Source organism: Chrysochloris asiatica, unplaced genomic scaffold (genome assembly GCF_000296735.1).
Source record: "Chrysochloris asiatica unplaced genomic scaffold, ChrAsi1.0 scaffold00010, whole genome shotgun sequence".
Lineage (NCBI taxonomy): Eukaryota > Metazoa > Chordata > Mammalia > Afrosoricida > Chrysochloridae > Chrysochloris > Chrysochloris asiatica.
The window spans coordinates 7,639,306-7,666,947 of record NW_006408528.1 but is presented as its reverse complement, the minus strand read 5'-3'; the positions used below and the strand labels follow the sequence as shown (position 1 = coordinate 7,666,947).

Genomic DNA, 27,642 nt, shown 5'->3' with positions numbered 1-27,642 from the left:
GATGTAAAGTTTTCTGATAAAATTATTAAAGGCCCTCCTCCTTAAGGGCTTCTATCACCATAGATCAGAAGTCCTAGTGGCATAGTGAGTTAAGTGCTGGGCTGCTAACCACAAGGTTGGCAGATCAAAACCACAGGCAGCTCTGCTAGAACAAGATAAGACTGTCTGCTCCCAAAAAAGATTTACAGTCTCAGAAACCCTACGCAGCAATTAGTTCTACTTCGCCCAAGAGGGTCACTATGATTCAGCATTCACTCAATGGCAATCAAGGTTGTTTTGTTTTTCTCACCAAGATTAGTTTTGTCTTTTCTTGTACTTAGGTGCAGTTTTTAAAGAAAATTATTTTATTATCAAGCAACTTTGACAAATATTTAAACTTAGTGTATCAATGCTGCATTTATTTCCCAACAAACTGTATTAAAATCTGATTGTGATCATTCATTTTATGTGTCAGTTTGGCTAGGCTATGGTGACTAATTGTTTACTTAAATGCTAGTCTGGATTTTGCTGTGAAGATATTTTGTTAATGTGATTAACATTTACAATCAGTTCACTCTAAGGAAAGGAAATTATCCTTGGTAATGTGGGGGGCCTCATCCAATTAGTGGACAGCCTTATGCGCAGAGAAGGAATTCTGCTTCAAGAGTGTGGCACAGATGCCCTGTTCAAGTCCCCAACCTGTCTAGTCTATAGATTTCAGACTCAAGACTGTCAGTTTCCAGACTTCCAGAGGAGCCACCTGACCTAGAAATTTTAGACTCCTCAGCCTCCACAATGGAGTGATTAAATTCCTTAAAATTAATCTCCCTCTACACACACACAGACACACCCATACACATGCCAATATTAAGTGTACACACACACACACATCCTATTGGTTCTGTTTCTCTATAGAGCCCTGACTCACACACTGACCATTATATTTCGGCACACACACATGCTTTCTGTACCAGCCAAATACAAATTCTTGGTTTATAAACTAGCCTTCTAGGGGTAAGTCTATTTAAGAACACATTGGAATAGTTTCACATCATTTTCATGTTTCGTCAGTGGAACTCTTTCTCCTTATACACTTCAATATTAGTATTCACATTTCTGTACTAGAAACCTCTATCATGTATAAAATTGCTATACTATACTAAATAAGTACTTTTGGATATTATGTGCCTTAAACCATAGCTATTTTGATTCGAGTACAATGGGTTCAGTTTAAAAAGCTCTTGCAAGAGCCTGGATATAAATATATAATTGTTGTTATTGTTGTTACGTGTCATTGAGTCTGTTCTGCCTCATAGCAATCTTAGTAGACTAGAACTAAACAATGCCTGGTCCTGTAACAGCCTCACAAATGTTGCTCTATTTGAACCCAATGTTGCAGCTACTGTGCCAATCTATTTCACTGAGGTCTTCCTCAATGAGTTAGGTTGATACTTCTTTTACCAAGCATGATGTCCTTGTCCAGGGACAGGACCCTCCCAACAGCATGTCCAAAGTCTATGAGAAGTCTCACTAGCCTCATTTTTAATCTCACTTCTAAGGAGTATTCTGACTGTATTTCTTCCAAGACAGATGTGCTCATTCTTTTAGTAGTCTATATGTACTATCCTTTGTTAGCACCATAATTCTAAGGCATCAATTCTTCCGTCTCCCTTCTTCATTGCTCCACTTTTACAGGTATGCCTTGGGTCAGGTGCAGCTTAGTCCTCAAAGTGACATCTTTGCTTTTAACATGGTAAAGAGGTCTTTTGTAGTAGAGATTTGCCCAAAGCAATTTGTCAACTGATTTCTTGACTGCTGTCTTTCATGGGCATTGATTGTGGTTCCAAGTAAATGAAATCCATAAAAATTTCCTTGCTTTATCATGATGTTGCTCACTGGCCAGTTGGGACAATTTTTTTTTTTTTTAATGTTTTGTCAGTGGAACTCTTTCTCCTTATACACTTTAATATTAGTATGAACATTTCTGCATCTGAAGGCTGTAGTCTTTGATCTTCATCAGTAAGTGCTTCAAATTCTCTTAAAGTATTGTATTGCTTTTAGTGTACTGTTGCTGTAAAGTGCCGTTGAGTCGGTTCCGAGTCATAGCGACCCAGTATTGGGTTTCCAAGGAGCAGCTGGTGGGTTTGAATTGCTGACCTTGTGGTTTGCAGTCCAGTGACGTTCCTACAGCACCACACCAGGAGTCTTTCAGTGTACTAGTAAATAACCTATGAAATTGCTTTTTGAATAATAAGCTGTCATCCCAAGCTTCTATTTGGATACTTCTAGAAATCAGGGAACGAAAGGGTTAGAAACTAACATCATTTGTATTAAGATGTGTACTTATTTAGTTAACACTGAGTGACTGTGTCCTCTGGATCAGGCTGGGGAGACTGCGGTCAATTAAGGCTGACAGAGAATTGACCTCATAATGAAAGGAAGATAGACAAACAAGTGAACAGTTAGATAATTCTGTGAATGATGAGTGCTAGACATAATTATAAAAAAAACAACAACATACACCCAGCAGTGAACAAATACGGTAGCGGTGGGGGGTAGGGATGCACTGGAGCAAGTTTAAACAGTGTATTCAGGTATCTTCAAGGTGCAGTTAGGCTAAGACCTGAATTATGAGAAGTCAATCAAAGGAAGAGATGGGGAAGGAGTGTACAAGCAGAGAACAGAGGAAATGCTTCAACAGAAGTGAACCTGGGTTGCTGCAGACTGAGAATGGAGACTGGCCATTATGGCTGAGAATGGTGCATGCAATGTAAGTGGTGTGGGAGGAAGAAAACACAGGACAGGGAGGCATGGGCCAGATATGTTAGGAGCTGTGATAGCGTAGTGGTTACGAGTCGGGCTGCAAACCTTAAGGTCAGCAGCTCGAAACTACCAGCTGTTCCGCAGGAGAAAGATGAGGCTTTCTGCTCCCATAAAGATTTACAGCCTCAGAAACCCTGTACAGGGTCGCTATAGGTCGGAATCGACTCAACAGCACTTAACAACAACAACATACTAGGTACTGGAGATAATGTATGGAAAGTACTTTGAATGTTCTCTGGAACATAATAAGCATTCGGTAAATGGTAGCCATCATTCTAATTATGGTCTGGTTTAATCTTCACAGCAGCCATAATAAGTAAGCACTCATCCCTTCATTTCATGCATTAAGAAAATGAGGATAAGAGGAATTGGGTAATCTTTCCAAGGTCACTACTGCCAGTAAGTGACAGACTTGGAATAGTAAACCAGAGCCAATCTGAAAGGGTGCTCACAATCCCAAAAGCTAGCCTGTTTTCCCATTGGACAACATGAAACATTCATTCTGTGTCTGGTTCTAGTCTTGGAGGAGCAGAATTAATCTAATTCCTCTTCCTATAAAAATTGATAACTAACATATCTCCTCTTAATTCTCTCTATTCCAGGATAAGCAGAATTTCTACTAACCAGGCCACCATTCCCTGAAAGACTTTTGCTGTACTGAACTTTTAATTTTATTTTCATTTAGCGTTCATTAACTTTAGCTTGGATATTAAATCTAGAGATCATTTATAATCTCATCAGACAACCTAACACATTCTTCCTCTCAGAGCTCTATCGTCACAGAATGGATATGTGTGCTTAAAATCTGAATCCAAGTTATTGGCAAAATTGTCCAGCAAGACGGAGAGTTAATATGCCTTCTCTAGTTCTAGTAATAACTCTAGACCAACTAGATATGAATTCAGCTTACTGTATAATCAACTAGTCTAACCAAGTATCTGCTTAGTTAATTCCTTTTAGAAATTTTCAGGGTTCAGTACTAAACTCATTAAGAATCTATTTTTCAGGATCTTTCACCCTCATCTTTTTTTTTTTAAATGAAAACATGTGCCTGGCTTAGTTTTAGTGGTGCAAACAGTTAAGTGCTTAACAACTAACTGAAAGGCTAGCAGTTCAAATTTACCCAGGGGTGCATCAGTAGACAGGTTTGGTAATCCTGCTCCCAAAGGGCCACAGCCTTGAAAACCCCATGGAGCAGTTTGACTGTGCACATATGAATGGACTCTGAATTGACAGCAACTAACAAGAGCACTAACTGTCTTCAGGAACCTTTCCGATTCTGATTTTTCAGTCATCATTTTCAGTGGCTCTTTGAGTGTATGAAGCACTTTTTAACAAGCAATTATAAAACACTGACACATGTTGTGCATTCCAACTAAGTGCGTGGAAAAAAAATAACTGAGGAATTAACTAGTGCTTACATGATAGTTTGTAGGTTTTTAAAAAAATATGCAACTACAAATAAAAAATAGGGATACAATTTACTTAATCCTAGATTTTTCTCATGAACTAATTGTTTAGAATATATTTTCAAATACCGAGTATACCTTTGTCCAGGTTAGTAACCATCCAGGCCTTGTTCCCAGCAAGGGCAGAGAGGTAAAGTACTCACCTCTAGTTTGGCATCCAGGTCCGCATCTGAGGCAACAACATACTCATCTTCCTTCTTCCCTGTGGCTTTAATAAATGCCTGCTTTGTTTCCCAATACTTCTGTTGCATTTTATTTACAACTGACTTATCTTGAGCATGTCGATCATGTAAGTCCCAGGGATAACTGCTAAAAAGAGTAGCTATTTTATTTGTGACTTCCCTAACAAATACGGTATTTTAGATTGAAAGTACTTTCTTATATGTTCATTACACCAAGAATGTTCATCAATTCTTTCTAACTTTCTCAAAAACCTCAGGAGGTAGACTAAGAAAGCTTAGAAACCTTAGTAGGAAACTGAGAAATGTAACCTTGAAGAGGATCCTGGCTCAGGACACATCAGCAGGTCAGAGATAAAGCCAGACACCAACGTTGTCCCCACTCTACCATTAGAGATAAAGCCAAACACCAACGTTGTCCCCACTCTACCATTATGGTCAACACTTAAGTGATGGCAGAAGTAGAGATAAGAGGCAGAAAAATAGCATGTTAAAATCTGTTTCAGAGTTCTGATGTTAGCAACTTTCAATTCATAAATACAAATGCATAAAATAGAGAGAGCAAGTCGTTCTTCAGGAAGGACACACAAAATGTCAAATTAGAAAATATGTTAAGAGAAATAGAAATAGAAATTAAGAATTAAATGGAATTTTGTAAAAGTGACCCAAGGACCCCCAAATATGGACAGGAAGTTTACCACTGGCATTCCTGTTCTTCCCCCTGCTTTGTCTACAATGTTTTCCCATCTAAAGTTCCTACTCTGAGGGCCCATATAGAACCCCAACGCTTCTCCCTTCTGTAGTCATGTTCCTCTTGTCACCCCATTGCATCACCACTCAAAAAGTGCCAGATGGGTGTCCTAAAACATCAGGTACTCTGTACTAAATAAAAGTCAGTTCCAACTCAGGGCAGAATAGAATTGTGTTTTCAATGGCGAATTCTCTCTCTCTCTCTCTCTCTCTGGGTCAACAGGACTCATGAGTTGGTGTTGGAACTCTGTAACAGATATAAAGGAATGTTTGGAGTTTTGGAGGGTTTATAGCTGGGGAATTTGCAGGCCTTTCTTCTAAGCAGCTCAAGTGGACTTGAACTGTGGTCCTTTCTGTTAGCATCCTAGCATACCAACTGTATGTACCACCCAGCGACTCCTGCTCTATGCTACTATATGGAAAAATCAGTGTCTCAAAACGTGATAATTTATACTCTGTATCCAATCTTCAAATTACGCATTTCTTCTAAAATGAGTCAGAAAGGTTTGCAGATGACTTCCGTAACAATGGTTATCTTGGTGTAAGATTATGAGACTTTCACACATTCTACTTTATATCCTTCTGCATTATTTAATAGTTTTATTATGAGTGTCCATCAGAAAATGTTATACAAAGTATGTAAAATATACTCTCTATTGCTATTGTTGTTAAGTGTCACCAAGTTAGTTACCACTCACAGTGACCCTGTATAGGGCTTCCAAGGAGCAGCTGGTGGGTTTGAACCGCTGACCTGAGTATTAAAAGACTGAAAGAATCTATCCCAATGTATTGATAGTGGTTATTTCAGAGGGATGGCACTCCCAAGAATGGGGAACACAGGAGACTTCTTTATATTGTGCCTTTTTTTCCCATGAACAATCAGAAAAAAAAAAATATTCATTCCATTTTGAAAACAAAAAAGGGGGAACCTTTAGAAATCTAGTGAAATACTGAATCTTAGGCATCAAAGGGTTGAGAATCGTGCCCAAATAATTAAAATGCAGGCCACTAAATCCCAGTCCAAGGAACCTTGCTGACACAATATTTAAGTGCTCAGCTGTGAACCCAAAGGTCAACAATTCAAAGTAATGAGCAGCTCCATGGGGGAAAAAAAGGCCTGGTGATCTGGTCCTATAAAGACTACAACCAAGGAAAATTCATGGGGTGTTGTATCCTGTCCTATGGGGCTGGTGGGAATCGACTTGATGGCTCACAACAATAACAAAATCCCAGTCCAGTACTCATTTCAATGTAGCAAGCAGCTCCTGCATTTTTGCAAGATTTGAAAGAGCAGGGTGAATGAGAGAGAAGGGCACTCCATTCTTTTAGGTGAATGACTACTTTCTTCCTTGGGCCTGCTGCCTGAATATGACAAAGATTATGCAGGTCACAGGATGGAGCCATCCCGTTGTCATAACGAGGCAAGAAGGGGGAAAAAAAGTCTGACAACTCTTAGTTAGAGACTTGTCAAATGGGGATAGGGACATTAAATCCTTAGTGATCTATTAATTACCTTTAAAAACTCAATATATTGTAACACATGCAAAAATTCTTTTGAAGTATGACATTTGATGTTACAGAAGACCTGGGCCTGATTAAGTGGAGAATCATTAAAAAGTTCATTGCTTATTTCAGTTAATTGTATATTTTCAAAATGAAACATGGCCCACATTAAAAAAAACAAAAACAAAACCCAACACACACACACACAAATCAAAGAAAGTGAAAAAATTCTGTTTTATGGCTCACAGGTTTAAAAGAGTTTAGAAACATTGAGTGAAACAGATCGGGAATTTAGTGTGCTGCTTAGGATCCATGGCAGCGTAGTAGGTTATGCTCTGGGCTAACTTCAAGGTCAGCAGTTTGAATCCAACAGTCACTGCACAGGAGAGGATGAGGATGAGGCTTTCTGATGTCTTAATGATTTACAGTCTTGGAAACCCTCTACAGGGTCGTTCTGAGTCACAACCAACTCAATGGCACACTGTTGCCACCGCTGCCGCAGCAGCAGAAAGTTGCTTAGATGTGTTACAAACATATAACTGACAGAGCTGACAAGTGTCACATGATTGCCACATTTACTTTACGCAACTTCAGATAGTACTTCCAAACGTGATTGGTTCTGGAGTGCTCATGAAGGTTTACTTCCTGACTATTAAATGAGTCTGAATTATATTTGGCTATAGAACCAGTTGTTGTACAGCAATAAATTTCCCTGAAAACTACTGCTGATGTTAGAAATTGTAAATAAAGTAGTAATAAAAAATGTATCCTCTTACAACATTTTAAAATGTTAGGGAAAAAAAAAAACCATAGACTTCCAAAGAGAAAAGTTTTACATAAATGCATTTATTAGGCAGAAAATATACTGGGGAACAATTTATAACATTATTGGTTCTTGATTTCACAGTGTAGTAACAAGGGATGTTGAATTTGACTACACTCAATATTGGATGGAGGCTAATTCCAGGCTATTTTACTGCTATCGTGGAAAATCAATTTTCCATTTACTGAGCACACAGTATGTTCTTTCTACTTTTAGTTCCTGTTAAGTGCCATCAAGTTGGTTGTGATCCACAGAGACTCTGCATAGGGGTTCCATGGAGCAACTGGTGATTTTTAACCTCTTACCTTTTGATTCCTGGCGTGGCGCTGTGTGGTTAATGTGCTGGACTGCAATGTCAGCTTGAACTGCAAGGTTGGTGGTTCAAGCTCATCAGCCACTTCTTGGGAACCCTATACAGGGTTGCTATGGGTCGGAACCGACTCGATGTCACTTGAACAATAACAACACCTTGTGACTCAAATCAACCTTGTGATTGAGTGCTTATACTGCAGTGCCACACCTGCACTTTTTAGTAGTTGTTCCCAGTTTAAAAAGGATAATTAATTACTTACCATTTGTGTCCTGACATGTTTCTTCTTCCTCCTCTTTCTACTGCTGATGATATGGGAAGAGCAGGCAGGGAAAAAGCATGAGAGGATAAGTTATATTACAGCCTGAAATATAACAAATGTTTAACAGTTACTCAATCTATTATAATTATACATTAATTTGACACTTTAATAAAAATTTTCCATCTAAGCCATTTTTAGTGGTATTTTAGGGGGCAAGCGCTATTTTATTACATTGCACAAAGGCGTCAAAAAGAGCTGAGTTAGGTAAACAAAACCACACCAAACCAAAGCCATTGCTGCTGAGTTGGTTACGACTCCTAGTGCGCCTCTAGGACACAGCAGAATGGACCCCTAGGTTTTCCAAGTTGTAATCTTTATTAAAGCAGGCTGCCACGTCTTCCTCCTGTGGAACAACTGGTGGATTCAAACAGCCAGTCTACCCGTCAGCAGTGGAATGCTTTACTCACTGTCACTAGGGTTCCTTAACTAGGTAACACTGGAAGGAAAGATCTCAGGTGAACAGATGATCAGGCAAGGTATGAATGAGAAAAGCAGGTTACAGAAGACTATATAAAATATACCACTTATATAAAGTTTAAAAACATGCAAAAACAGTACTCTAAATTGTTGAGGGACACAAATCTATATAGTCAAGGCATAAAGGATTACTTATGAGTGACGAACACTAAATTCTGGATACTGTTACCACTGCAGGGGAGAGTTGGGAATGTGAATTGAGAGGGGTGTGCAGAGGCTCTGGTAGCATAGTGGTTACGAGTCAGACTGTCAACCTCAAGGTCAGCAGTTCGAAACTACCAGCTGTTCAGCGGGAGAAAGATGAGGCTTTCTGCTCCTGTAAAGATTTACAGCCTTGGAAACCCTGTACAGGGTCGCTATGAGTCAGAATCAACTCTATGGTACTTAACAACAACAACATACAGAGGCTTCAACTGTACAAATAAGGTTCTCTTTGTTTAGCTAGGTGGTAAAGTATGCCTTTTTATGTTATTGCCATTGTTCAGTGTTGTTGAGCTGGTTCTGACTCATAGCAACCCTGTATAGGGTTTCTGAGGAGCAGTTAGTGGGCTTGAACCACCAACTTTGTGGTTAGCAGTCCAGTGCTTTATCTTACAGTGCCACAACAGAATACCTTTTTATAGATTTGAAATATTTTATAATAAATCTTATTAAACAATTAAATCAGGGCACAACAAAAACAGAACAAAACAATAGCAAAAACACACAATCCACAATCGTAAAAAAAACAAACAAACAAGAGTTGATAGGCTATCATGGACACCAAAGGAGAAACTGATGATGGTGTTAATTATTAATGACCTATCATTCTATTCTCTTCATTTTGGTAAATATGGAGTCGCTGAATGCTCTTCATTCTGCTCCACTCATAGGAAGAGTCAACCAGCTCAGCCACATCAGACAACACAGTACCTTGTCCACCAGATACTGTTGAGAGTCGACAGCTCACTGCTTAGGTGAATGCCCTTGGGTCAGACAAGAACAACTGGTTGTCAGAGTGAGTAGTAAGAACTTGAATGGTTCTGGATGCTCCACAGAACATGGCCTTCCGTGTCCTTTAGAAAAGGTCCATCCAGTACCCTAAAATGATCAGCACTTTGCCAGACTTTAAAAAATACTTGAAAGGAACAAAATTAAAGTGTTGAAATTCCAGGCATCAGGAGAGGGGAGAAAGGGAATTTGCTTGAGTAACATCTTGTCATTGATAATAGTGGAAGACATCCAGACATTCAGACAGATAGCATTGAGAGTGACATTCATGATGAGTAAGCTTTGTCAGGCTCTCAGTACAACTGTAGAGAGGCCACCAACTTCCAACCCTATCAGCACCCACACAATTTCACTGCAAAATACTTAACTTTATTTGGGTCAAAACCAAAATTTCATATTGAAAGAGGCTATGCAAAGGAAACAAACTCATTATATTCTATTTCAGATTTCCCCGTGAACCACAGGATTAAAATACCTTGCAACTTGAGTTTCTTGTAAGTGTAATAGGTAACAATCACTGAGCAAACAGCTCCTTCTACCTAGATTTCAAACTAGACTTAGATTATGAATCTGTATGCTGATGTAGAGTCCTGGAGTGGCACTGTGGGTTAATAAGATGGACTGCAAAGTTGCTTTGAACCACAAGGTCGGCAGTTCAAGCTCACCAGCCACTACTTGGAAACCCTATCCAAGGTCTCTATGGGTCAGAATCAACACGTCAGCACTTAACAACATGACATGCTGGTGTATGTTTTCGAATGATTATGATAAAGGCATTGTTTACAGAGCACTTGCATTAGAATCTTCTGGGATGCTAACATGGGCTAACATGCTTCTTGGGCTCTATCCCTTATAGAGGATTGCTATGGGTAGGACCCGACTCATGGCACTTAACAACAACAACAACATCCCTTACATTCATGATTCTGCAAAGAAAGCTATTGCCCTACTTCTTACACAAGGCACTGCGAAATAAGTCCAGAATAAATAGGGCTATGCCTTTGAGTGTTTTAATGGCACAGTTGTTGTTGTTGTTAGGTGCCATCGAGTTGGTACCAACTCATAGTGACCCTATGCCCAACAAAACAAAATACTGCTCGATCCTGGGCCAACCTCACAATTGTTGCCACGCTTGAGCCCATTGATGCTGCCACTATGCCAAGCCATCTCGTTGGGTGGTCTTCATCTTTTTATCTGACATTCCACCTTATATCCTTCTCCAATATGTCCAGAGTATGAGAGATGAAGTTTGCCATCCTGGCCTCCAAGGAGCACTCTGGCTGAACTTCTTCCAACACATGGTAGCCCATGGCACTTTCAATATTCTCCTCCAACACCATAACTCAAAAGCATCAATTTTTCTATGGTCTTCCTTATTCACTGTCCAGCTTTTGCATGCATATGAGGTTATTGAAAATACCATGACTTGAGTCAGGCACACCTTCATCCTCAAGCTGACATCTTTGCTCTTCAACACTTTATAAAGGTCTTGTAAAGCTGATTTGCCTAATGCAATGCGTTGATTTCTTGACTGATCCAAGAAGAATGAAGTCCTTGACAACTTCAATCGTTTCTCTGTTGATAAGAATGTTGTTTATTGATCCAGTGGTGAGGATTTTTGTTTTCTTGATAATGAGACGCAATCCATACCAAAGGTTGGGCTCTTTGATCTTCATCAGTAAATGTTTTAAGTCCTCTTCACTTTCAGCAAGCAAGATTGTACCATATGCATATCTCAAGTTGTTAATGAGTCTTCCTCCAATCCTGATGCTACGTTTTTCTTCATATAACCCAGCTTCTCGGATTATATGCTCAGCATATAGGTTGAATAAGTATGGTGAAAGAATACAACCTTGTCGCACACCTTTCTTAATTTTAAACCATTCAGTGTTCCCTTCCCATGTTCTGTTCAAACAACTGTCTCTTGGTCCATGTACAAATTCCTCATGAGCACAATTAATTGTTCTGGAATACTCACACTCTGCAATGTTGTCCATAGCTTGTCATGATCCACACAATTGAAAGCCTTTGTGTAGTCAATAAAGCACAGGTAAATATCTTTCACCAGAAACATATCTGCTTTCAGCCAAGATACGTTGGACATCAGCAATGCTATCCCTCATTCCACGTCCTCTTTTGAATCTGGCTTGAACCTCTGGAAGTTCTCTGTCAATGTATGCTTGCAGCCATTTCTGTATTACCTTTAGTAAAACTTTACTAGCATGGGATATCAAAGAGATTGTCCGATGATTTCCACATTCCATTGGGTCACCTCTCTTTGGAATGGACACAAATATGGATCTCTTCCAATCAGTTGGCCAGATTGCTGTCTTCCAAATTTCTTACCTCCTGTGCCACCTTACTTGCTTGAAAGATTTCCATTTTTATTCCATCAATTCCTGGTGCCTTGTTTTTGCCAATTCCTTCAATGCACGTTGGACTTCCGCCTCTTTGAAACAGTTGACCATCAACCAATTCCTTTTGTTACAGTGACTCTGTGTATTCCTTCCACTTCTTTTGATGCTTTCTGCATCATTAAATAATTTCACCAGAGAATCTTTCAATAACGAAAGTTGAGGCTTGAATTTTTTCTTCAGTTTCCCCAGCTTGAGAAATGCTGAGCATGTTCTTCCTTTTTGGTTTTCTGAGTCCAGATCTTTGCATGTTTTGTTGTAATATTTAGCTTTATCTTCTCGAGCTGATCTTTGAAAATTTCTGTTCTGCCTACACAGGGTCACTATGAGTCAGAAACAATGGTTCAATGGCACTTAAAAACAACTCAAATAAGTATGGATTGAAGATTTAATAGGTCAATAAAAGGCAAGTGTCCAATTTCTTGTAACACCCCCGAGGAAGAGGAGTTGGTGAAGGGCAGGACCTCTGTTGAAGAAAATCTCTCCCTGCTCAGACAGCTGCTGACATTGGCATTTAATTCATAGGTGACACTATGCACACCCACCTAGTTCCCTTCAGTTTTCCCAGGCTGAACATTGATGAGGTTGCAATACGTTTACCACATAATCCAAGACCAGACATTAAAATCAAAATCCATCTGACCAAGAGAGACTACCTTGCCCTGTGGCAAACATTGGGAGAAAAGAGAATAAGAATACTTGACTCAGAGGTTTTAACCGCAAGGTCGCTGGTTCAAACTCACAAATTGCTCCTCAGAAACCCTATACAGGATCACTATGAATTGAAACCGACTCTACATGAATTAACTGGCTTGGGTTTTTGTATGTACATGCAATGGTTGTTTCTTTTTTCTCCTTTACATGCTTATTGCATTGAGTCCTCAACTTTATCCACCTATGTTGGGGGATAGAATGTTCTTCTTGTTTTTACTTCCTATAGTCAGTTAAATGACCAATTTCAACAAACTGGAGAGCCAATATGAAACACAAGTTTCTTCCAAATACCCTCAGGTTCACAGAACAGCAAGCCTGGTTTAAACTTAAGTTTCATACATGGCTACCAAGTAGCCTTGACTACTTGAAACCTGGATTCTGGATTCTCCTACTTGGAAATACAAGGTGGCTTTCAAAAGTTCATGAAAAACTTCTGTTTTCATTCAATCTCATTTCCCACAAACTTTTGAAGCATCTGTTTTGTCACTGGAACCCTTTGCTATGAGCTTCGTTAGCTGATAGCACCTTACATTTGAATTATGCAAAAAAACTAAAATTCTTGAACCAAACTTTACTCAAAGTAAGATCAGTTGTCATTTTACCACAAGGACATACTCTATACTACTACTGTTGTTGTTGTTAAGTGCCATTGAGTTGATACCGACCCATAGCGACCCTGTATAGGGTTTCCGAAGAGTGGCTGGTGAGCTTGAACCGCTGACCTTGCAGTTCAAATGGCTTTGCAGTCTGGTGCATTAACCCACAGCACCACACCTAAATATTTCAACAGGCAACTGCCTTCCTCTTGGATCATATTTATGAATGTTGTTTTTCTGTGCAAAGTATTATGACTAAATTACTTTAGCAGTAAAATATTCTCTTTTATTAAGTGGGTTGTTGAAATTTTTTTTATTATTTGGAATACTAACTGAAACTGAGTCCAGAATTGCTTTCTTTCTTATGTGTGCTGAGCATATGGTGACTAACGCAGATGTGAACCATGGCCAAATTTGTTATTTTCCTCTTTATTTAGCAGGAAAAAAAGAATTTTGGATAAATTACAGAGGAAATAGCAGCTTCATAGCACTATCTTTGCTGAAGGTAGGATGCAAATCTGTTCACTTTTCAACATTCCCAGTACTGGGATATATCTTACACCTTAACATCCACAGCTTGACAAAAGTTTGAGTGCCTTTTTTTTTTGTTTCTCCCTTTGTTGTTGTTGTTAAGTGCCGTCGAGTCAGTTCTGACCCATAGCGACCCTGTACAGGGTTTCCGAGGGTGTAAATCTTTACGGGAGTAGAAAGCCTCATCTTTCTCCCGTGGAGCGGCTGGTAGTTTTGAACCACTGACCTTAAGGTTCACAGCCCGATTCGTAACTACTACGCTACCAGAGCTCCTTAATGGAACTTAAAATAATGGTAGGAACCTACAACCTATAGCTTTTTATATTTGAGGAAATGCAGAACGATTCCTTAAAATTAAACTTCATCAAAATTACCCATCAGCCTATGCCAGAGACACTTGTGGCTACTTACATATGACTGAAAAGAAGAATCAGCACTCAGAGGATGCCAGGCATTGTGGGATGAGTGCCTCAGAAGGCATGGAGGATTAGAGAAGCGCAGAGCAGGGGACACAGGGTTGAATTCCTGAAAAATCCCTACAGTGACACTCTAAGAATCAGTAGTTGCTAGTCAGCCAAAGAGTAGCTGTGTGTGGTGGTGGTGGTGGTGGTGGTGGTGCACCATGGAGTTGGTTCTGACTCAGCAATCCTGCATAGGTTTCTGAGGCTGTAAATCTTTACGGGTATAGAAAGCCTCATCTTTCACTCATGGAATGGCAGGTAGCTTCGACCTGCTCATCTTGAGGTTAGCAACTTGACTTTTAACTACTATGCTAACAGAGGTCCTTATGAGTGTGTGTAAGGGATGTTATTCCAGATGGATGTAAAGCAATGAACAATGCTTTGACAGAAGAACTGCATGGTGTATGTGGGAGCATGTGTACCCAACCATAAGCAGCTGTGATCACTGCAACTTAAAGAAACAGGAGATATGTCTGGGGAGGCAGAGACACTAGACTTTGAGGGCACTGGATTAATGCCATTGGGATGATGTTCCATACAGTCTATTTCACATTTAGTGAGCAACTTCTATGCTCTGCCTTTGCTAGCTAAGCAGCTAGTCTTTAGACCATTCATCACAAACGCTGGAAGTTTGTGCCTTGTATTTAGTTTCTAATTGGACAATTGTTGTTGCTAAGCGCCGTGGAGTTGGTTCCAACTCACAGTGACCCTGTACAGGGTTTCCGAGGCTGTAAATCTTTATGGGAGCAGAACACATCATCTTTTCTCCCGTGGAACCGCTGGTAGTTTCAAACTGCTGACCTTGCGGTTCACAGCCCGATTTGTAATTTATTAATAATTTTCTAATAAATTAGTATTGTCCAATTAGAAATTAAATATAATTTTCTCATGAAATCTTCCCATTTTTTCAGAGATCAATTTCATGGGGAAATATTACAAGTTTTCAACATTTTGTTATTTTGTTCACGCAAATTCACTTCAGGCAATAATTTTATAGATAATGTTTTAGAGAAGTGCAAATGTATGCTTTTTCCTGGTTTATCAGGCCCACTACTTCCTTTCATATGATGTAAGGTTGTGATGTAGTTTATTGGGGTTATTTCCCTGGCATTAGAAATTTACAAGTCACACAATTTAGAGTTTAAGGGAGTTGAAAAACAATCAGATGAAGCCCCTTCCTTTTAAAATGGGAACATGTAATGGGCTTGAGGCTACAAAGCCAATTTGTATTAGAACTGGGGTGTTCATGGGGGCTCTTAGCAACTTGCCTATGAACAAAAGAAATACAAATTTGTCAGAAGTGCTAGGTACTGAGTTAAAAAAAAAAAGTTTAATGTTCATAATTTCTTGTGTGCAAAGTATTTTTTCATTTTCCCCCGTAAAATTTTGTCTCTAGTCACTTAATTTTAAGTTAATAATGATTTTTGTAATTTACTGTGAAGTGAACCAAGTGTCCTCTGAGTATATTAAAGTAGCTTCAGTAGAATTAGTGAAAAAAACACACACACACACACACACACACACACACACAGAAGTAATTTCTCTAGGCATAATTAACTATTTATTATTTTTGAAATCTTGGTTAATCAAGCCATGTTTTTACATAGTTGAGGAATGGAGATTCCTATGGAGGGTGAAAAGTTGAATTAGGCTTCCATCCTTTCAAAAGCTAAACATTAATTAAAGTAATTAGACTTTGGCTAGTTTTTAATGGGTATATTTCCAATCTCTCAGATATCACATGACTTTTACTTTTAGATTTTGAAAAAGGCACGATTATTTGAGCATTTGGACAGTAAATGGATTCCGCAAGGAGTTGACTGTCGTGTCAACACCAGCAAACGACTGTGAGCATTTTATAAACTGACAAGGAAAGGTGAAACACGGTCTTGCTTCAATTTTTTTAGTCAGCAAAGAAAAACAGAATTCAAAGAAGCAAAAAGATGGGTGGGTTTTTATTTAAACCCTATAGCTGCAAGCCACTGGTAGAATTTGCATTTTCTATTAATGAAATGAAGTGTAAAGATATTTTAGAATGTCCATTTCATTCACATTTCAAAACAAATCAAGTATTATATACAGAGATTAACTAAACTTAATGACTTCCTAAAACTAACAAAATTACATTCCTAAGGTAAATATTTTTAATGTCAACATAACTTATCTCCCAACATGCTGCTCAAAATAAAATAAAAAAGGGAAAATCCATGAGGTGCTGCAATTCAGTGTCTCCATCAAGTCACTTCATCTATCTGGCCTCACTTTGTTCCTCTATAAAATGAACTAGGAGTCCTGGTGTGGCACTGTAGGTTAATGCTCTGGACTGCAAAGTCAGTTCATACCACATGACTGCCAGTTCAAGCTCACCAGCTGCTCCTTGAAAACCCTATACAGGGTCGTTATGGGTCAGAACCGACTCGATGGCACTTAACAACAACAACAAAATGGACTAAGCTAGTTGCTATGCCCTCAATCCAAAACTATGAAAGTAATTGCACTTACTTTCAGAAACAGTAAGTGAGGGGAAGCTTGGAAGATGAGGAAATTAAGTTTCTAAAAGTGGAGGAGACTCATCCAAGATTCAGTTAAATGTCAAGTTTACAGGGACAAATTCTGAGATCGAAATTCTAACCAGCAAATTCATATCCTGTTGTGCAATTGCACTATCATGAACTACTCCAGAGCTGTTTCTTAGAGGACTGTATCAACATAATATCTTATCTTCTAAGAAACTGGGGGTACAGTGGCTCTGTAGATAAGCGCTGGACTGTGAACCAAAAGGTTGGTGGTTTGAGCTCACACCAGTCACTCCACAGGAGAAAGATGAGGCCTGATGTTCCTAAAAAGATTTACAGTCTCAGAAACCCCATATAGAGCCATTATGAGTTAAAACCGACTCGATGGCACTTAACAACAACTAATAGACTAAAAAGATAGCCAAGTATTCTCTAAAATGTTGTCATCTCCAACATTAATATTTGAAAATACTAAAAAACAAACCTGAGTAATTGCTAGCACGGTGGTTCTGACTTGCAGCAACTCTATATAGGGTTTCCGGGGAGCAGCTGGTAGGTTAACCAACCTTGCAGTTAGCAGTCCAGTGCTTATCCTACAGTGCCACACCAGGATCCCAGCAATCAGAATAGTAGGCACTAATATATTTAAGGTTCCCTTTCTTTAAGGATGTTGACATGCATAATTTAAAGAGATGATCAATAATTTCTTAGGCCTTCAGAGGATCTATCTGAAAGCTAGGAGATAATATATAGATCATTTTGTCCAACCTCCTTTCATCAGTGGAACTGAGAGACAGAACCAAAGACATTTTCCCAAAGCACAGTGTGAGCCTTGCTTCAGTAAAATTGCAAATTACTGAAATACACAGATACCTACATGTGGGTCATAAAACAGCTATACTGTGCACAGACGCCTGTAAACAATGCCACTGTTCCTTTCTCGAGAAATGGACCATGTTTGAGAATTTTTCTTAATTAAGTTGTAGCAGTTAAACCATGCTTTGAGTTAAGGAATGTATGAAGTCCAGGCAGGTTAGGGAACATATAAAAAAGGAGAGAAATAAAAGTCAGCAGCAAAGAGAAGCAGACAGAGGGAGGAAACTCTATATTCTCATTCCCATTCCAACTAACGGAGCCATCATCTTACAAAATATTCCTTTTCCAGATTTTTCCTGCTTCCCCAAGGAATAAATTTATGGAATTAAATAGGAGCAAAGCCCTGTACTAGTAAAGCACATGACTTGCTGCTTTTGATGGGGAACAGGAAAAATGGCCACACAGCATACACCTGGTTGAGAAAGTCCAGGTGGATTAACCAGGAAGTTGCATGAAGGCACTGGGCTCCAAGTCAGCACTGTAGTGACAGAAGCAGCAGGAAGTGAATGGGGGAACATTTGGCACCCAATACAAACTTTACATACTTCACAATGATGCCAAGGTTGCCCATAGCAACGCCAAGAAACTAGCACCGGCTTTCAGGGAGCAGAAGGGAAGAGAGTGTCAAGGGCCTTGAAACCAGTGGTTGGAAGAAAATCCCCTCGGAAGGTGGTGCAGTCTTTCCTCTTCACATTCTGTGGGAAACCACGGCTTTAGCATTGCCCTGGGTACTTTCTTCTTAGCATCCACATCCTGTGCATCACTGTTCATTTGTATGGAACAATTCAGCACTATGATTGTAACCACTGACATTCTCTTCCTTGGCTTTGGAAGGAATAGGTTTACAACTCTAATCTCTGCTCCTTGTCATCCCCACCTTGTGAGCTGCAGTAGAGTAGATGCTTTCTCATGGTGATCTTACATAAAACAGAATGAAACATGTCCAGTCTTCTACTATCTTCACAATCATTGGTCCATTTTCTGTGGTTACTGTGTCAATCCATGGCATTGAGAGTTTCCCTCATTTTCATTGGCCCGCTACTTTGCCAGCATGGTATGTGTTTCTCCATTTTTTTTTAACAAGAGTGAGGTTGGAAGGCACTCCTCACCCATCTCAATCTATCTGTTATCCCTTCTCTTTAATGCTAATTCACCTCCTTTATTTGCTTTCCTAACCCACCTCTTTACCTCTCTAGTTACCAGTCAAGTGTCTGGGTGGTACAACTTGTTAAGCACTCCACTACTAACCAAAAGGATGGTAGTTCAAACTCATCCAGAGACACCTTGGAAGAAAGGTCTGGAGATTTGCTTCTAAAAGGTCACAGGCATGAAAACATTACTCTGTAGGTAACACATGAAGTCTCTGTAATTTGGAACTGACTTGTAAACTTTTGTTTCCTCCTACTTTTATGAGTCAGAGTTGAGAGCTGTTTGAAACCCTTGCAGTAAGGCTCCTTTTCCCACCAAACCAGAGGAAGTTTTTCCTTATGTGTCCATCTCAAGTCCTAGCTCACACAGCTTTTGACAATTTCCTCCCTAGTCCCTTCTAGAAATGCTTGCATTCCTTCATTGTGGAAAACACTCTGTACACTTCAGATACTTTTTTCAATTTTCCTTATTAGCTCCTATACAGGGTCACCATGAATTGGAACCGACTGGATGGCATTTAACAAAAACAACATTCCTCTGCCCAATCTCAAACATTAGTGATCCCTATGACTCCAATGTTGACTGTACTCTAATACACTTGCCTTGTTTTCTCAGTGACTGAATCCACTCCTGTGGCATCAGCCACCAGTGCTGTGCCAAGGACTTCCAAAATTAAGTTCCTCTCCAGAGTAGCAGATCCACATTTCCATCTCCCTACTGTAATCTTCACTGGGATGCCTCACAGGCACTTCAGGTTCAACACATCAAAAAGGAAACCTCTCTCTCTCCATCTCCATCCTCAGAGCAGTCTTCTTTCTGTGGTCTCTACACTGATTAACAGCACTACAGCCACTCAGTGGCCCAACTTGGAAACAGATCTATCTCTCATCTTTTGTAGCCAATCTCCAAGTTCTATTTATTCTACCTCCTAAAAAAGCTATTAAACACATCGTGTCCTTTCTATCTCAAAAGCCAGAATGGACAGATACAGGATGTTGCCTCTATCTCTAGGCCTTTAGAGGCAATTAATCCCTATATCTGTCCATTCTAATTCAAAGCCCTTCCCATGGCACATGCATGGTGATCATGAAGCCTTGCCTATATGACAGTCCCAGTTTATACCTATTGTCCTGGCATTCTCTCTAGTTCAGTGCTTTATTCTCTTTAGCGTATCTAGGCTTAAGGGGTACCTTTCTGGCCATTCCACATATAAACAACTATGAGCTAATTACAGATGGCCTCACTCACCCTCTCTTGAGGGTCCCACAAATGCACATCAGGTTCCACATATGAGGATGATTGCCAATATTTTCTCCCTTGCCTCTGGAGCCTTGCGTATGTGGTACTTTTGTTGGGCATGCTTTCCCCACTCCCAGCCCCTTTTCACCTAATGGTCCTTTAAAACTCAACTCAAGAGTCATCTCTTTCATAAAACTTTTCAGACTATCCTCCCTCTCTCCAGTTTGGGTACCACTGCCTTTGGCTTCAATTACCTTCCAGTGCTTCCACACCCCTTATTTTGTTGAAATATAATTATCAGTGGACTAGTTTATCTCCCTTCCTAGGTTGCTGGTTTCTTGAAGGCAAAGTCATAATTGAGTCTCAGAATTTCCCACACTCATACTCAACAAATGTTTGATTGCATCTGGCTCTGCAGGAAAGACTGGGGAGTCTCATCATGAGCAATACAGCCCTCTCCTCTAGCCTGGCTTGAATTCATTCTCTCTCATTAGGTTCAGAGTACTGGGAGGTATAAATGGCTAATGCACTCAACCACTAACTATAAAGTTAGAGGTTCAAGTTTATCTAGAAGTAGACCTGGTAATCTTCTTCAGAAATATCCAACACTGAAAGCCCTATGAACACAGCTGCAAGATGCTTGTACTAGGAGTGTCAGAACCTGTCTAGTACGGCTGATCCCTAGGCAGTGAAGGTCTGACAGAGCTCCCCTCCCCAAACTTTTCACCAATTCTGACACCAGCTGACTGTCATTTGTGACACTCTACTTCATTTCTGGGTATGATGATCTATTGTAATGACAACACAGAACCACATACCATAGTTATAGTTAAGTGATTTAGTAAGAAAGTAACAGGGTCTAACTCTGGATCAGATTCAACAGGATGCATATCAGAATCAGAAGTTTATAGGTCAAGTCTCCCTTGTTCAGTGCAGGACAGCTCTCTCAGCTCCTTTCAGTGCCTTGAGGGCAGGCTCTTCATAGTCCCTCTCAGGGCAGGCTGCTCTGGGCTCTGCCATCCATTACCACTGACTGCCACTAAGCCACATCTGGGCCTCTCACTATGTCATTGTCTTCAGTGGTATAGCCATTGACCCACGTTACAGCTCTTTAAGGAGGTTCCTTGCCTCCTCTCTCACTTTGCTTCTTTCTCTCTATTCTTTTTTCTGCTTCTTCCTGATCGTTCTCTTCCTACTTCTGCCTAAAAAAAACCCTCTGTGGAGTTGACAGCTTACTCAGGAAATGTCAATCAACCTGGACAAAAGTAACATACCAGCTGAAGTAGAAAACCTAATTACTCAGGGTTTGGGGCGAAGTGGGATCTTCTCAAGAAGGTAAAAGGCCTATAAGGGAACTCATGCACCACAGGAGTTCTGCTCCAACACACATGAAGTCACCATGAGCTGGAATCAATTCCATGGCAACTGGATTCATTGAAATAGGAATCAAGTAGCTCTCTTTAATGGAGGATCTACCACATGTCAGACACCGAGCTGTATCTTCTGCACACAGCACTGATGACCCCACACACCCCTGTTTTATGGCTCTAAAAACAAGTTTAAGGCAGTTACCCAAAGCAACTGACCCATAGTCACATAGGAGGCAAGCTTCGTTTTAAAAACATGTACAAAATACTCTATTATGATAGTCATTCCTGTCCTGGCCCATTCATTAGTATTTATGAAAATCATTTACACATAGGAAAAAAAAAAAGGTAATAATTTAGATGGTGTAGTATTTATAGAGGTTCTAAACCGGTTCTACCATATGTATTATTCAGGGTAAATTGTGCCTGAAATCTTAATTTTCCTATTAGATTGATGGGGATTACAATAACGATTTACTTCAAATGGGGTTGAATATCAGATAAGCTCATGTTTGCTAAAGTGTTTTGTCAAACCAGAGGGCAAAGGCCCAATTTAAACCACTGTGTGGATAAAAAAGGAACCCTGATGGCAGGGGTATTAGTTGGGCTGCTAACCACAAGGGGGACAGCTGGAATCTACTAGGGGTTCCTTGAGAGAAAGAGCAGGCTTTCTGCTCCCATAAAGATTTCCAGCCTTGGGAACGCTACACAGGTCATTATGAGTCAGAAGCAACTCCACAGCACACAGCCAGGCAACCAGTGTGGATAAAAGTTGGGGGCAGTGTTTCTCAGAGTGGTAGGAGAACCTTGGACATCTGAGCTACCTGAGGTGTTGATTAACAGCAGATGGGGGAGCTAGACCAGGGATCCACATTTATAAGCCGTCAAGTGATTCTTATGGACACTAAAGCTTGAAACTATCAATGTTTAAATTTAATGCCAAGCTGTTGTTGTTAAGGTTTCAACTCATTACAACCTTAAATAGGGTTTCCCAGGAATAACTGGTAGGTTTGAGCTGCCAACCTTGTAATTAGCAGTCCAGTGCTTAGAGCAACAATTTTCAAACTTTAATGTATACTGGAATAACCTGGGGATGTTGTTAAAATGTACATTCAAAATCAGTAGGTCTAAAGGGAGTCCTGGGGTGGCACTGTAGGATAAGCAATGGACCACAAGGTCGGTTTGAACTGCAAGTTCAGCATTTCAAACTCACCACCTGCTCTTGGAAAGCCTAATCAGGGTGGCTGTGAGTTGGAACTGACTTGCCAGCACTTAAAAACAACAACAGAGGGACTAGGGCTGTGATTCTGCATTTGGAACAAGCTTCCAGGTAAAGTTGGTGCCACTGGCCCACTGACCAAATTCCCCACTAGAACAAATTAGCTATGCTTTGTTCCTGGACTACAGACTACATCCCCCAACCAAAGTTAGTATTTTCAATAAAGTCTGCTCTCAATATTGGTATAAAGTCACATCAATTACTCAAAAGGCCAAATTGGAACAGGCAGCCTATCACAGGTGACACAGTGGCATCTTTTTAAGATACAAACAGCACAAACATTTAGCACATGAAAGAAAATTGCAGCTACTATGAGTTCTAGTCACTGTGTCAAGCATTAACACATATTACCTCTAATTCTCACCATAACCCCATAGGTGGATATTCATAAGTACTTGTCTGCTAATCAAAAGGTTGGTGGTTCCAACCCATTGTAGGAGAAAGATCCAGTGATCTTTTCCTGTAATGATTACAGCCAAGAAAACCCTACGGGGCAATTCTACTGTGTCACATGGCTTCAGATGAGTCAGAATTGACTCGATAACACCCAACCACAACATGGCTAGGGAAATGATGATTTTAGGTGCTTAAGTAACTTGCTCATAGTTATGTTTTGGAGCTAGGGTTCCAATCCTGGTCCATCAGGATCCAAAGCCTGTGTGATCTATGTACTTCTCCATGATGCTAGATACATTTGTGTACAGGACATAACAACTTGGGGACCAAGAATATATATATATATATATTTCCCCTCTTTCATTCTTTAATGGAGCCCTGGTAATGTAGTGGGTTTAGAGTTGGGCTGTGAATCACAAGGTCAGTAGTTCAAATCTACCAGTTGCTCCATGAGAGAAAGATACAGCTTTCTGCTCCCCTAAAGATTTACAACCTCTGAAACCCTATAAAGAGTCATTGAATGGGACCTGACTTGGTGGAACACCATTACCACCATCAGTCTTGGAGTCCTGGTTACTGCTAACCACAAGATGGGTGGCTCAAATCCACCAGCTGCTCTGTGGGAGAAATAAGGCTGTTTACTGCCATAAAGATGTATAATCTCAGAAACCCTACATAGGGTCAGTTGGAGTTGACATTAACTTGATGGCAGTGGGTTTGCTGTCTTTGATTTGAATGTTACACTGAGACAGACTGAGGATGAGAGAGGAGCTGGGAAAGAAGGTTACTAATCAGTTTGTGATCTATGTTGCCTCATGGACACAAACACGCAGCTAACAGCCTTGTCCATGTCTCCCATAAATCTAAGAATGCAGATGGAATAAAAAGGATGTTCCTTATCAATATGGCCACCAACCCACAAGCTCATAGCGGGCAGGCTCAACCAATACAAAGGAAAATTCCTTTCTGACCCTTTTCACACAATCCTGCATCAGCCTCCTCTAACTTTAAAGTTCACAGCCAAGGAAATTTACTCTAGGATCGTAGTGGTTACTAATCGAGCTGTGAACCTTAAGGTCAGCTGCTAGAAACTACCAGCCGCTCCGCGGGAGAAAGATGAGGCTTTCTACTCCTGTAAAGATTTACACCCTCGGAAACCCTGTACAGGGTCGCTATGGGTCAGAACTGACTCAACGGCACTTAACAACAACAACAACATCATTTTACAATAGTTACACCGCCCTCTGGACTTCTGGTGTGGCCTTGTAGGATCAGCACTGGATTGTGAACAACATGGGCAATGTTTCAAACTCACCAGCCGCTCCTCAGAAACCCTATACAGGGTTGCTATGACAGAACTGACTTGATGGTACTTAACAGCAACACATATATATGGATAGATGTAGATATTTAGTTATATATACACACACACACACACACACATATATGTGTTGTTGTTAGGTGCTGTTGAGTTAGTAAAGAGACCTTATGCACAGCAGAACAAAACATTGTCTGGTCTTACAACAATCTCACAATCTTTGCTACGTTTGAGCCCATGCTGTCACGGTGTCAATCCATCTCATTGGGGGTCTTCATCTTTTTTGCTGACTCTTCACTTTACCAAGTATGATGTCCTTCTCCAGGGGCTGGTTCCTCCTGATATGTCCAAAATATCAGAGACCAAGTCTGGCCATTCTGGCTTCTAAGGAGCATTCTTGCTGTTCTTAACACGTTGTTGTTAAGTGCCGTTGAGTCGGCTCATACTCATATTGACCCTGTATAGGGTTTCCAAGGAGCCGCTGGTGACTTTGAACTGCCGACCTTGTGGTTCAAATCTACCTTGCGGACAAGTGCTTTATCCTACAGTTGTGCTAGACCGTAAGGTCGGCGGTTAAGCTCACCAGCCGCTCCTCTGAAACGAATGAGTCAGAGTCAACTCGATTACACACAGAAGCATACATATTTGCCCTATCATAGGTGAAAAGGAGTCCTTGTTGTTAAGTGCTGTCAAATCACTTCGGACTCGAAGTGACCCCTCCATAGGGTTTCATGGAGCAACTGGTGAGCTTGAACCGTAGACTTTGCAGTTCAAACCGACATTGCAGTCCAGCGCATTACCCGCAATGTCACACCATGTGTCGCAGTTAGTTAAGTGTTTGCCTATTACCCAAAAGCTTGGCAGTTGAACCCAACCAGAAGTACTTCAGAAGACAGTCATGGAAATCTGCTTCTGAGAACTCACAACCTTCAAAACCCTACGGAACAACTCTGTTGTGCACATGTGTGGTCACCCTGAGACAGAACAGACTGAGTAACAGCTAAGCACAAGGATCATTAATTGATTTTGCACCTCTGATATTCTCTATGTAACACATTATTTCAAAAATAAAAACTGAAGCCTATAAAGAAAATCTTTGGTTTGAAAACCATTTGCAAGCATTTAAAAAACGTGTGTGTGTTTTAAATAGAAGGTACATGCCTGGAGCAATGATTTTAAATTAATCAGTATTTCCGACCTCATTCCCCAAGACCAATTGTTTTTGTGGAGAGACTTTACCTAAAGGTTTGGATGTAGACATATTTGCTATGAGTCATAATTTACAGAGCTTTAATGGCCACGGCCTTATGTGCTTTCCTTCTTACATTCAATGTCATTCCCAAACCAATCGGTGACAGATTCTGGGCCTTGGTAATGTTTATAAAATGACCATATTTCAGGTACTAAGGTTCCCACTCAGGTTAATGGAGAATATTCTTATTTCTCCCAATTAAAAAATCTAGAAGAGAACCGGATTATCTGAACTACAACTCTTCTCTACCAGGCAGTTAATGCCTTTTGGTTGCTTAGGGGCGCTTGTACTTTTAAGACCCCCAAAGAGAAGTTGAGGGGCTTTGGGTCACTATTACAAGAGAGTGGGAAAGGTAAATGGGGGACGGCTTCGGGCAAAAGCAGAAACAATAACAGGATACGTTCGTTTCTGGAGGAAGCAAGAGCTGCAATAACCCTGGGCAGGAAAGGCGGAGTCTGCAGCACCCAAAGGAAACGGGAGCGCCAAGGTTTGTAGGGACCTGACCTGTTTAGGGGCTTTTGCCTCTGCGGGATCCGAGGCTACTGGGCACTTCGTCCTCGGGGAACCAAGCGCAGGCCTCTTGGCCCATCTGTTCCCAGTCGCCCTCGTCAAAGGCGGGTATTAGGGCGAAGAGGAAAAGCAAACGTCAGGCGCCGCGGCAGGTGAACTTGTCAATAAGTCAGCCCTGGATGCAAGTCCCCGGGGACATCAGAGGCTTGGCCCGGAGAAATCGGGAAGACGAGGCACCGATTGGGTGGGGTGCAGTGGCGTGTATGGGGGCGCTCCCTGTGCGGGGGCCAAATATGGGGTCGGTGCAGGACCCTTTCCCTCCGCTCCGGGGGAGCTGACGCACGCTCTCATGGAGTGCGCATCCTCAGGCTTCCCAGGCCAGAGGAAGGAGGCTGGGGAGTGGAAGGGGCTGCTGCGGTTCCCCTACGGGAGCGGGAGGCGTCGGCCCTCCGGTCACCCACAACCCGCGGAGGGCAGAGAAGGAAGCCCTGGGCTGGCGCCCCCGACCGCCTTGATTGCCGGGGGCGCCTCCCGCTGCTTCTTACAGCCCTCCCGGCGCGCCCCCGCCCCGGCCCCGGAGGGCAGGTACCTCGGAGCCCAGGCCCCCAAGAGCCTCCCGGCGGCGGTCGAAACGTCCCTCCAGGTCCCTCGTCCGACGTCAGCGTCAGAAGGAGAGGGAAAGGGGCGGAGGGAGCTGTGGAGCCAGCCCTTCCTGCGGCGGTCGCTGCCAGTCGGAATAACAGCTGGCGGAGCCTGTGTGCGCCCCAGCAGGCTTGGCAGCCGGAGGAGAGCCGGCGCCTTTCCTCGCTACCTCTCTGCAAACAGTCCAAGCCTGGGAGCTGCCGCCGCCTCCTAGCCCCTTCCCAAAACGCTGGACGGGGCGCCCTCTCCCTGCAGATCCCCAGAAACGTGGGAGGGAGTGATGGCCTCACCTTCTTTGGGGCTGGGAGGGACAGGGGTGGGGGGAGTGAGTCTCCCTCTCTCTACTCCCTGGGGTCTTTCTTTGACCCCCATCTCCTAGCGTATTCCCCGCTAGGCTCTACAGCCCAGACTGACCCCGCCCCTGCTCTCCTGCAGGTGTTCCACGTGTCCATAGCATTTGCGTCACAAAGACCTGGCCGACAGGTGCGAGCCTAGCGAATGCCCCAGGGTTCCCTGTGTGTATGTGCTTAGGGCTTCCAGGTTAGAATTCTGTGGCTTTAAGACACAAGAGATTTCATGTCTTCAATACTAAGAAAAATTGTTGTTGTTGTTAATTGCCGTGGAGTCGGTTCCGACCCATAGCGACCCTGTATAGGGTTTCTGAGGAGCAGCTCCGTAGAGTCGGTTCCGACCTACAGCGCCACACCAGGACTCCCAACAAAGATAAGTGAGGCGGGCGCTGTGGGTTAATGCGCCA

General features: G+C 41.5%; 1 protein-coding gene across 6 annotated transcripts in view; it reads right to left on the bottom strand.

Annotated features, from left to right (window-relative positions):
- The window catches only part of ICA1 (islet cell autoantigen 1, 69kDa), a 203,924-nt gene extending 176,571 nt beyond the window's left edge, over positions 1-27,353 (bottom strand). The window contains exons 1-3 of one of the 6 annotated variants that reach the window (XM_006834254.1): positions 27,176-27,353; positions 8,099-8,200; positions 4,415-4,577 (exon numbers count right to left, since the gene is read on the bottom strand). In XM_006834254.1, the coding sequence (XP_006834317.1) occupies positions 4,415-4,577; positions 8,099-8,115 (180 nt within the window). In that variant the 5' untranslated portion in view covers positions 8,116-8,200; positions 27,176-27,353. Of the gene's footprint in view, positions 1-4,414; positions 4,581-8,098; positions 8,201-26,737; positions 26,786-26,832; positions 27,013-27,175 lie in introns of those variants that run through there. The other 5 variants (XM_006834252.1, XM_006834251.1, XM_006834253.1 and 2 more) reach the window with 5 other exon arrangements.
- Positions 27,354-27,642: the final 289 nt, after the last annotated feature.